This window comes from Otolemur garnettii, unplaced genomic scaffold (genome assembly GCF_000181295.1).
Source record: "Otolemur garnettii isolate 467f Iridium unplaced genomic scaffold, OtoGar3 scaffold00016, whole genome shotgun sequence".
Lineage (NCBI taxonomy): Eukaryota > Metazoa > Chordata > Mammalia > Primates > Galagidae > Otolemur > Otolemur garnettii.
Window position 1 is genome coordinate 19,328,131 of NW_003852411.1, and position 11,444 is coordinate 19,339,574.

An 11,444-nucleotide genomic window follows, 5' to 3' on the forward strand; every position below is an offset into this window, starting at 1 on the left:
GCCGGTTGAGCTATAGGCGCCAAGCCAAGACTCTGTCTCTTAAAAAAAAAAAGGGTCCTCAGTGAAAGGAGTTCTCCAGGGTTAGCTATGCTCATCTCTGGATCCTGACGCCTGAAAGATAGTTCATTGTTCTTTCTTTATTTCAAATACGTAAGAGCTAATCACGTAAATCATATTTTTCTTAGGCGTATAAGCATTTGTCAAAATTACAATAGAAACCAACATTGCCCAGTGAGAATGATAGTTCTTTATTTTTATCTAATTTTAATATTAGAGACAGGGTCTTGCTCTGTCATCCAGGATGCTCATGGCAACTTAAAATCCTGGGTTCAAGTGATCCTTCTGCCACAACTTCCTGAGTAGCTGGGATTATAGGCATGTATCACCATACATGACTAATTTTTAAATTTTTTGTAAAGGTATGATCTTGCTATGTTGCCCAAGCTGGTCTTAAACTATTGGCCTCAAGCAATCCTCCCACCTCAGCTTTTCAAAGTGCTGGGATTATAGGTATAAGCCACCACACAGGCTTAAATCTAATTCTTTGACAAAGTAGTACCTTCACATGGCTCAAATTCAAAAAGTACAAAATGATATAGTTAAAAGTTTTCCTCCTATCCTTGTCCTCAAACCCCTCAGTTTCCCTTCTCAGAAGCTTTCAACATTACTAGATATCTTTTCAGAGATATCCCCCCCCTTTTTTTAATAGAGATAATAGCACTCTACACGTTCTTCTACATATTCGAGAATATAGTTTTTCTTTTTTTTAGACAGAGTCTCATTCTGTTGCTCTGGGTAGAGTGCCATGACATCATCATAGCTCATAGCAACCTCAAACTCTTGGGCTCAAGTAATCCTCTTGCCTTAGTCTCCTAAGTAGCTGGTGTTATACGTATGCACAATGCTTGGCTAGCTTTTCTATTTTTAGTAGAGATGGGGTTTCACTCTTGCTCAGCCTGGTCTCAAACTACTGAGCTCAAGGGATTTTCCTGCCTCAGCCTCCCACAGTGCTGAGATGATAGGCATTAGCCACTTGTGCCCAGCCTAGAATATATAATTTTTTATTTAACAATATGCCTGAGATTTTTTCCTTTTTTATACACAGAGCTTCTTTATTCTTTTTTAGACAGAGTCTTACTTTGTTGTCCTGGGTAGAGAGCTATGGCATCACAGCTCAGAGCAACCTCAAACTCTTGGGCTCAAGCGATGCTTGTGCCTCAGCCTCCTGAGTAGCTGGGACTACAGGTGCCCCCCACAATGCCTGGCTATTTTTAGAGACAGGGTCTCCTTTTTGCTCTGGTTGGTCTCCAATTCCTGAGCTCAGGAAATCCATAGGCTGCAGCCTCTCAGAGTGCTAGGATTACAGGTATGAGCCACCACACCTGGACATCTTCCCCCTTTTTTTATAGGGTGAGCAGAGCATCCCAATGTAAGGATGTACATTACTTTTTAAACTAGTCTCTTATTGGAGGAGATAGAGCTTGTTCCTAATTTTTTCTCGATTAAAAATAATCCTAAAATTAATATCTTTGTATAAATGTCATTTTATATCTTTGTAAGTCTGGAAGTAATTGTAAGATAATTTACTAGAAGTGGAATTAATGGTTCAATGGATATATATAACAAAAAAATTTTATAAAGTATCTGTTCAACATTCTAGCATATATTAATTGGATATTACCATGTTACTCTCCATACAGCTCGCTCCAGTTTGTACCCCCTCCAGGAATGTATGAGCATCTGCTTTCCCAAATAGCACGTTGTCAATCTAATGTGCTAAAACTGACGATTATGTGTAGTTTTAATTTACATTTCTCTGCCTATGAGTGATGTTGGGTATACTTTCATTTTGTCTACAAGCTATTTATATTTTGTTTTCTATAAATTTATGTTCATATCCAGGGTTTATAATTCTGCTGGGTCACTAGTCTTTTTTAATTGATTTGTTGTAGGCTTTTAGATATTATGGAAATTAGACTTTTGTCTGTGATACATGTGCAAGTTGCTCATATTTTTTCCCAGTTTTTCATGTTTTAACATTGCTTATGGTAATTTTCAGTTTTCATTAAAAAAGTCTGAATTTAAACCCTCCAAAATATTCATGACATTAATTAGCCTACCCTAGCCCCAGCATAGAAGAGGATTTTAGTAACATTAGAAGACTTTCTATTACCTCATCCTGGGGAATGAGAACTTGAACAAGCCCATGGAAATCTCTTAGGACCAGGAAGATGTTTTGCCTGATTAATGGAAAAAAAAAGGAACATTTTTAGGTCAAATCTCTGATCCCAAAATTTGAGCAGGCAAAATAAATAACAAAAAAAGAACCTATGCAATCTCGCCTTTCTTACTCATAATTATGTATTTTCATTAGCTATATTTATGTAATTGTTATCCATATAGTTTACTAATGAAAAAAGTTTATTGGAATTTTTACTGACTACTTATATAGCTTACTAAGCATATACAGATGGTTTATAAAGAAAAAAGATTTTTGGCTCGGCACCTATAGCTCAACCGGCTAAGGCACCAGCCACGTACACCTAAGGTGGCGGGTTTGAATCCCCAGCCCGGACCCGCCAAACAACAATGACGGCTGCAACCAAAAAATAGCCGGGCGTTGTGGCGGGCGCCTGTAGTCCCAGCTACTTGGGAGGCGGAAGCAGGAGACTCTCTTGAGCCCGGGAGTTGGAGGTTGCTGTGAGCTGTAATGCCACGGCACTCTACCCAGGGGGACAGCCTGAGGCTCTGTCTCAAAAAAAAAAAAAAGAAAGAAAAAAAAAAGAAAAAAGATTTTTAAAATTAAAAAAAATTTTCATTGGCTTAAGTCTTTTATTATCCTTATTGTTATTTCTTAGAGATGGGTCTCACTTTGTTGTCCAGCCCTGGCTTGAACTCCTGAGTTCAAGTTCAAGTGATCTTCCCTCCTCAGCTTTCTATTAGGTAGGATTACAGGCTTGGGCCACCATGCCCAAGGTTTGGTTTAAGTCTTTATAAAAAATGTTTATTAAATTTGGAAAGTTTTCACATGGCAAAATCCAAACATAAGGTTTTTAGATATCAGAAACATTGGTTTAAGTCTTTATAAAAAATGTTTATTAAATTTGTAAAGTTTTCACATGGTAAAATCCAAACATAAGGTTTTTAGATATCAGAAACATCTGATCAGTCATTTTTGAAATACAGCAATAGAAGGTATTTTCCCTTCCTAAAAAGAGATACAATCTAAAAATTTCCAGAAGAGTTCTTATGACTAATTTAACACCTCTATGAACCATGACATTTGATCTCTGTCCCAGAAATCCCAAAATTCTGATATTCTACCTACATTTTTCATATCGTTCTTAGTAAAGAAGAGGTACAGAAATCCTCTTCAGCTTTGGATTTAGGAGACAAAGTCAGCGACTTTACAGGGCAATTATCCACCCACTTGGATATTCTTTAGGAAGGTTACATATCATATGTATTTTGTGTATTTTCCATGTTAATTAATGTACTATTCAGACATGTTCTGGAATACAGAGATGAGCAACAACAAAAAAATCGGCTTTGGTCCTAAGGAATCACTATTCATGTTTTTAGGTCTTTTCTCTACCTAAATTTAGAATAGACTTTTTTTCTCCCATGCTATTGAAGCTGGTTTATAGGATGCTGGTTCATTCCCAATTAGTGGTCACAGGGAACTCTTTAACCTTAGTAAGCCCAGGGTCATTCCAATCCATTGGTGGATCAAGCTTCATTATTATAAACTTCAACAGATGTTATTGGTATCTACTGAGAGTGACAACTCTCTGTCATTTGGGTCTTTCAAAATAAAAACAAAATAGAAAATCTAGTGAATTCTGAGAATCCTGTAGGAGTTGCAAAATGTTTCATTCTTATGAATGGTTGAAAATTACTACAGGTTTAGAATTGCCTTGGGAAAACAACTATCATGAATTCTTAGATTGTCTACCTCAATTTACCTTCGGTACTGAATCCATCCACACAAGGTGACTTCTTGGCCTAAGTGAGAAGAACGCAATTCTCCACATGTGTTCGTTCGGGCAACAAAGCTACTAAATTCTTGTGGGGGGGGAAAGGGAAAGAAGAAAGTGTTTACAATGCAAGATTAAAAATATAACATTTGTACATGGCTTAAAAATAAAGATTCTCAAATTACAGTATCTTAGTATCTATTTCAGGGCAATGGGTAATATTTATAAAACAAATCAGAGTATGCAATTTAACTCATACTGTTAAATTCAAAACTGTTGATTTATCTGCAAATATGTCATAAGCCAAGTGAATAACTGAATGTACTTTTTTTGAACATTAGCATTTGCATTGACCTAAAATCCTAATAACCCAATTCTTAACAGCGCTTCTTCTCCAAATAAAATATGATTTTTAGAAATTACAGAGTTTTGATGATTAAGTAGCTACTTAGCTTTAGAATGAATCTTGTACACTAGAAAACAATACTGTAAGTGTTAAAAATTGTTTTTGTAGGCTTCCTATTAGTAGCATCCACTAAAAGAATATCATATGCGGTTACATTTTTGTGGCCTTCTTTAAATCTCAGGGAAAAAATGCATTATAAGGAAGGACGAGAATGAATGATCTGCCTTTTTTTTTTTTTGAGACAGAGTCTCAGTAGAGTGCTGTAGCGTCACAGCTCACAGCAACCTCCAACTCTTGGGCTTAAGCAAGTCTCTTGCCTCAGCCTCCCAAGTAGCTGGGACTACAGACGCCTGCCACAATGCCCGCCTATTTTTTGTTGCAGTTGTCATTGTTGTTTAGCTGGACCAGGCCAGGTTCGAACCCTCCAACTTTGTTGTATGTGGCTGGCGCCGTAACCACTGGGCTATGGGGCTACAGCCATACCAGCCTGAACGTGCCCGATCTCATCTGATCTGCTTCTATATATAAGGATATCCAGTTAAGAATGGGGTGTGTGTGTTAAATAGCTCTATGGAACAAGATGGAAATAAGAGGACAGATCTCTTCGCTGTTTTCACCTGGAATTCTCCTCTGTGAACTTAGCACCAGACTTCTGGAGAGAGAACGCAAGATCAACTGAGTGGTACTTCCAATGCGTCTGGGTAAAGCCCTGCAGAGCTGACTTAAGCATGAAGGTAAGTTCATGTTGGAGCCACAGGATAACGAAGGACAATCACGAATCCCACGCGCCTGGTAGTCAAAAGTCAGTTTTGGAATCCCTTAAAATTTTAGGAGTTCCCACTTTGTTCTTCAACACTTAAGCTCCCATCCACACAACATTTCAAAACACGTGTCTAGAAATTAGACAAATCTGCACGTCTTTGGGGCCCTGAAGGGAGTGGGTAAGGGAAAGGCCTTTCACCCCTCTCAAGGCATGCCAGAAGTGACGACTAGGAAACGATTCCACATAGTAGTAGCTCCAGGCACGAACCCAAGACAATCCAGACGCGGAAGGGGCCGGTCACCGGGCATACACCCTTCTCGTCTTTCCGCGTTTCCCTGAAGGCTCCCGCGGGTAGAATTAGAAAACCAGGAGGAACAGCCTCGCGTTGCTAATCTCCCAGACCTAGCGGCCGACCTCAGGTCTTCAGAACAGGAAGGCAAGCAAACCCCAACGCTCCTAGGACCAGAAGCCACACACAATCTGCGCTGGAACCCAAGCGTCCCTCCGCCCGCCCCGCTGGCGCCCAAGATTACATTGAAATCTTTGGACGAATCACAGCGGAGGCAGCGCCGCCATGCTTGCTGCGGGCGGAAGTTTGAGGGGACGCTCCGCGCCGATAGAAAGCCCGAGGGGCGACGCCAACGCTAGTAGTAATGTTGACGCTATTGGTTAAGTCGGTCGGTCTTGCCCTCAGTTAAAATGGCGACTTAATGTTTTTCACTGACACGGAATCGGCGGGGCCCTTGGGAGGCTTCCCTTCCTGCGTCGGGCCGCAGGGCGAGTCGGGAAACGATTTTAAACTGAAGAGGCGGTAGAGAAGTTGAACTGTAGTTTCTCAGCGGCGTGGATTCTGACTGGTATTTAATCCCTGCTGGGCTCAGCTGAAGAGGGACGAGTTGGGAAGCACTGTCCTTTTGCCTTTCCCCCTCCGCGGGCAGAAGCCGACTCCGCAGGAGCGAGGTTTGCAGAGCTTAGTGGCTAGTGGAGCGGTCAAGTCCCAGGTTGAAGTCGCTGGGCCAGCCGTGCGGCCGGAGGTGCGGGGTTTTCCCTCTGGGCGTATTTGTGTCCCTGGTGAACCCACTTGTGGAGCGAGAGGGAATTTGGGAGGGCCACGGGTTGCTCCGGCCTCTCTCTGAGCTGTCATTTTGGCGGTTTTTTTTTTCCCCGTTTAGGAAATTTCAGTCTCCTAAACATAGTTTTGGAGCCAGACTTGAAGAATGGTTGGTGAATCCGGAATGGGTGACAGCGTCGTCACAGCATTTTATTAGGTAAGATGCTTTGTATTGGTCCAGGGCTGGCTATAAACTGTGCCTTTTGTCCTGTTGCGTGTGTTTTGGTGTGTGACGACTGCGTGCTCAGCACTAGGTTAAGCTTTGGCATTGGGACGGTGGGATTTAGATACTGAGGGCAGTGTAGAAAAGTGAGTAAATCAGGGTCCCTTTCTTCATAGACTAATCACAAGAAAAACTTCTAAGTTTTATTTGTGTGCTATGAACTTAAAGTGGAAGAGGAGAGGGAACTAGCTCTGTGCTCCACCAGCGGAGGCTCAGACAAATGGGAGTAGAGAAGTATTTTCAACTGGTGTTAATGTGAATAAAAAGTCATGTTTGCAGAAGCAAATGTGGCAGGCAGGAAGAGCAGCAGTGATCAGTCTAGAGTAGGTGTTGCATGTTTGGGAATAGGGCAGTGGTTTTTAACCTTTTAAAGCATTGTCTATGGGACCTTTCTTCACTCCTCCCTCACAAATATACAGATACTAGAATACAACGTTTTGCATACAGTCTTTCTTAGAGGGACTGTATGCAAAATGCTGGATTTTGGAAAGTCGTTTGTCCATGGATCTTGGGATTAAGAACCCCTGAAATTGTTGAAAATGAACCTGGGTAGAAATAGATACTAAGAACAGATAAGGTAGTGCCTTTGATACCAGATTTTTAACACTGGATTTCCAGGCTCTTGGTCTCGATGATTTGATGAATGAGTCAACGGACCATAGAATGAACAGTGAAGTTTTATTTATAGCTCAAAGAACCAAACCTCCTTGCAGGGCAGAATACAAGTGTTACAACTCTTATGAAAACAACTCTTACAAAGGACCAAGCCTCTTTGCAGGGCAGGATCAGCAGCGAAAGTATTACAGCTACAGCTCTTACAAAGGACCAAGCCTCTTTGCAGGGCAGAGATCAGCAAAGGGCCAAGCCTCTTTATAAGGCAGGATCAGCAGCTGAGGTGTTATAGCTACAGCTCAAGTGTTACAACTCCTACAAAGAGCCAAGCCTCTTTGTAGAGCAGGATCAGCACTAGAAGTGCCACAGCTTTCGCTTCTTCTTCTGGACGGTCTGCGATGGTCTGCTGAAGTCTTATTCTTCTGCTCTGTCTTCCTGGAAGGTCTGCGAAGATCTGCTCCCAGGCTCTCTGCTCAGGGTCTTATATAGGTGTAATAGCTTAGCTGTGATTGGCCTATAAAATGGACCAATCAGGAGCAGGAATGAAAATGGACCAATCAGGGATGGGCACCAGTTTTCCCTTGATTGACAGGTCCTTCAGCCCCACTCTACTGGAGCCTCTGGGGAAAGAAAGCTCCCTCGCTTGCCCCAACCTGACGGGTTTTTTGCGGCTGCTGCCACCAAGACAGAAGTGGCAGGTCCCCCAGGCCCTGCTTGGCTGAGCTGGCTGGGGTGCCACTTTTCCAGTATCACCTTGAAAGCAAGATGAAAGAGTTCTTACTTGACTTCGTTTAGAAGATGTGTGGGAATTGTTACGGGATTTCAAGTAAGGTAATAAGATAAAAGTGGTGTCTATGGGCGCGGGCCCACGGCCCCAGCCACATACACTGAGGCTGGTGGGTTGGAACCCGGCCCTGGCCAGCTAAACGATGACAACTGCAACGACAACAACAAAAATAGCCAGGCATAGTGGCAGGTGCCTATAGTCCCAGCTACTTGGGAGGCTGAGGCAAGAGAATTGCTTAAGCCCAAGAGTTGGAGGTTGCTTTGAGCTGTGACAGCACCGCACTCTACCAAGGGCAACATAGAGAGACTCCATCTCGAGAAAAAAAAAAAGTGTTGTCTATGGAAAGACTAATGGATTGGGGAAAGGGGCTAAGACTGAGAACAAGATAAGTGGTTATAATTGAGAAAGAAAGTGAAGGCCAAATCAAAGAGGGCTGTTTTTTTTAAAGAACTACGTCAGGATTTGATGGTAAGTTAACCTTTTAGATGTAAAGACGAAGTTGAAGGAAGAGTAAAAGATGACTAAGGTATTTTTAATAATGGAGGAAGAAGGAGAAGAATGGAATTATTAGTGAGTGGAAATAGGGTAAAGTAGTTGGAAAAGAAAGATTGAGTGTCATGAAAATGGTTAGTTTTGAACTTAATGAAGGACCCGAAAGCTCATGTCCTATAGGAAACTGGAAATGCAGGACTGGGATGCAGATGTAATCATCTGAAGATAGAGGTTTAGGAGTTATGTAGAATGAATGTTTTCACAAGTAGAACAAATAATTTTGGAATCTGGGGGATACCCACTTCTGGGATGTGAAGAAAAAAATTCAGCAAATTAATCAGAATTAAAAGGGAGGGAAAACTCCCTAAAAACTGAGCGTCATTCCATGGTGGTGGCTCACGGTTGTAATCCTATCACTTTGGTAGGCTGACGTGGGAGGATCACTTGAGCCCAGGAGTTCAAGGCTGCAGTGAAGTATTATTGCACCACTGCACTCTGGCCTGAGTGACAGAGCAAGACTCTGTCTCAAAAAACAAAACACCTCCCCTCCCCACCAAAAAAACAAGCAAAAAACCCCAAATAAAACTCAGTGTTAGAGAAGCAATGTAGGAGAAAGTTTGGAGGTGTAAAGATGAACAAACTTGATGAACAAAGTATTTGGCTATGGTTTGGCAAAAACATGATCTCCAAAAGTACGGTTTCTTTATAATGACAGAAGCGGAAGATTTGCTGAAGATTTCTAATAAAATATTTATTAGTAGGTGAAGGCAGTAGGTGTAGACCACATTTCTAGGAGACTGATTGCAAAATGAATGAAGTAATGAATTAGAACAAAAAAATTTTAGTGTTAGGAATATTATAATATGCTTGGAATGGAAGGGAAGGATTCTGTGGAGCAGAGATTAGAGATGATAGAGGGCTGAAATAAACATCGGAGATGGTGTCCAAAGGAGATGTGAAGAGATTTGGGGATCCAGAATATTGGTACACAGTCCTCTTTAGAAAGAGAGAGGACTTCTTTCCTTATAATTAGAAGGAAGAATATTGGGACAGTTATATATGTATGCATATATATACACACACACACTTTTTCATAGTTTTCTTTTTGTACAGATGGGGTTTGTTATGTTGCTCACCTCCCAAAGTGCTATGATGATAGTCATAAACCACTGTGCCTGGCTGGGACAGTAATATATTGTGTCAAGACATATTTATAACCTATTTATAGCTAGGCACAATTACACATTCTTGAGTATGGAGTGAGAAGGTAAAATAGATATAAATCATTTGCTAATCTTTTTTTTTTTTTTTTTTTTTGCAGTTTTTGGCTGGGGCTGGGTTTGAACCCGCCACCTCCGGCATATGGGGCCGGCACTCTACTCCTTTGAGCCACAGGTGCCGCCCCATTTGCTAATCTTTAACCCATGGATAGGGCTATTTCACATTACCTTACCATTAAATACTCAAAGGAAATGTTTTCTCAGAACCTACCCTCTTAGTGCTAACAGTTTTTTTCTCACTTAGATTAATTGCTTAACCAGACTTTAAAATCTTTTTGGAATTCATAACATTTTTCTTTTAAAGAGTCAACTTAGGGGCTTATTCATGCACTCTAAAGTTACACTGTATGGGTTCAAATCCTGGCTCTTCTTTTTTTTTTTTTTTTGTGACAGAGCCTCAAGCTGTCACGCTGGGTAGAGTGCTATAGCATCACAGCTCATAGCAACCTCTGACTCCTGGGCTTAAGTGATTCTCTTGCCTCAGCCTCCCAAATAGCTGGGACTACAGGCGCCCTCCACAATGCCTGGCTATTTTTTGGTTGTAGTTATCATTGTTTGGCAGGCCCGGGTTGGATTCGAACGCACCAACTTTGGTGTATGTGGCTGGCTCCTAAGCTGCTTAAGCTACAGCGCCGAGCCAAATCCTGGCACTTCTATTCTCTTTGTGACTTTGGCAAGTTACTTAACTTCTGTCAACTGGAAACATAGTAACCTTCCTCACTGGGTTGTTTGAAGATTAAATGAGATAGTATTTGCTGAGAGTTTTGAAGAGTACCTGTAACATGAGAAATGCCAAATACGTATTAGCAAAGTGTCCCAAATAACAGATTTGAAGAAACATTCTGATAATTCAATATGCATTTAAAACTAGGATGGTTTAGAGTAGCTGTTATTTAAATTGTGTGGCGTATGATCTTGCTCTGGGTATTGTCTGAACTTTAAAGACTATATTTCATTTATGGAGTTTTGTGCAAGATATAAAGGGTGTCCTAGCAAGAAACCTGAGGATTTATCTTGTCATTGTAAAGGTTTTCCATAGGTAACTAAAAATACAGTGCTATTTGTGGAAGAATGAATTACTCATAGATGTGGAGCATCCTTAGTTATGGTAATAAAAACATGGCCAAGGAAATAGCTTTGTGAATATATGACAGAGACTCTTGAAGGAAAAACTCAATAGAATGTGCTCAATGATTACATGTTAGAGAATGAAGGTAGGAAACTACTTAAATAAGTTTAAGTTAACTTAGAAAATTGGCAGGCATTTGAAGATGGACTAGTGAGCTTTCAGAAAGAGGAGGGGAAAGAAAGAGTTGAATTTAGTTTTCAACTGTGTTTGAGGTATCTAAAAGTAGGCTGTAGCCTACGAGAAATAGGAGACTTGGTTGAAAAGTCAAACTGGGGTAGGGAGGGAAAGAAAGAAAGAATTCCTCTATAGTGAGGAGATGAATCAGTGAGACTGTGAACATGAGTTAACTTTTTAATGATTAAAATTTTGGTTTTATTTATTTTCATGTAGACCATGGATTCTTACGATATACCAGAATCAACTATTAAACAAAGTGCCTCAAGGCCTGAAAATTACTTTATAGGTGCCACCCCTCTGCAGAAACGACTAGAATCAGTCAGGAAGCAGACTACCTTTGCCGCATCTCCACCTCGAAGGAAAATTCCCCAGTGCTCTCAATTGCAGGTATGCTCTGGGTTCCTTTGTGTTAGTCAATAATTGAGAATATCTGTGAATAAAATACTTCAGTGTTTATTGCTTTTTGTAGTCATTTTAGTATCTTCTC

General features: G+C 40.9%; 2 protein-coding genes across 2 annotated transcripts in view; one reads left to right on the forward strand and one right to left on the reverse strand.

The window, feature by feature from the left end:
- The window catches only part of DARS2 (aspartyl-tRNA synthetase 2, mitochondrial), a 34,912-nt gene extending 29,266 nt beyond the window's left edge, over positions 1 to 5,646 (reverse strand). Inside the window, exons 1-3 of the mRNA XM_003785697.3 lie at positions 5,001 to 5,646; positions 3,966 to 4,065; positions 2,174 to 2,240 (exon numbers count right to left, since the gene is read on the reverse strand). Of these exons, the coding sequence (XP_003785745.1) occupies positions 2,174 to 2,240; positions 3,966 to 4,065; positions 5,001 to 5,127 (294 nt within the window). The 5' untranslated portion in view covers positions 5,128 to 5,646. The remainder of the gene's footprint in view (positions 1 to 2,173; positions 2,241 to 3,965; positions 4,066 to 5,000) is intronic.
- Positions 5,647 to 6,011: 365 nt separating this feature from the next.
- Positions 6,012 to 11,444, forward strand: part of CENPL (centromere protein L) — a 17,567-nt gene continuing 12,134 nt past the window's right edge. The window contains exons 1-3 of the mRNA XM_012802633.2: positions 6,012 to 6,200; positions 6,319 to 6,414; positions 11,171 to 11,344. Of these exons, the coding sequence (XP_012658087.1) occupies positions 11,174 to 11,344 (171 nt within the window). The 5' untranslated portion in view covers positions 6,012 to 6,200; positions 6,319 to 6,414; positions 11,171 to 11,173. The remainder of the gene's footprint in view (positions 6,201 to 6,318; positions 6,415 to 11,170; positions 11,345 to 11,444) is intronic.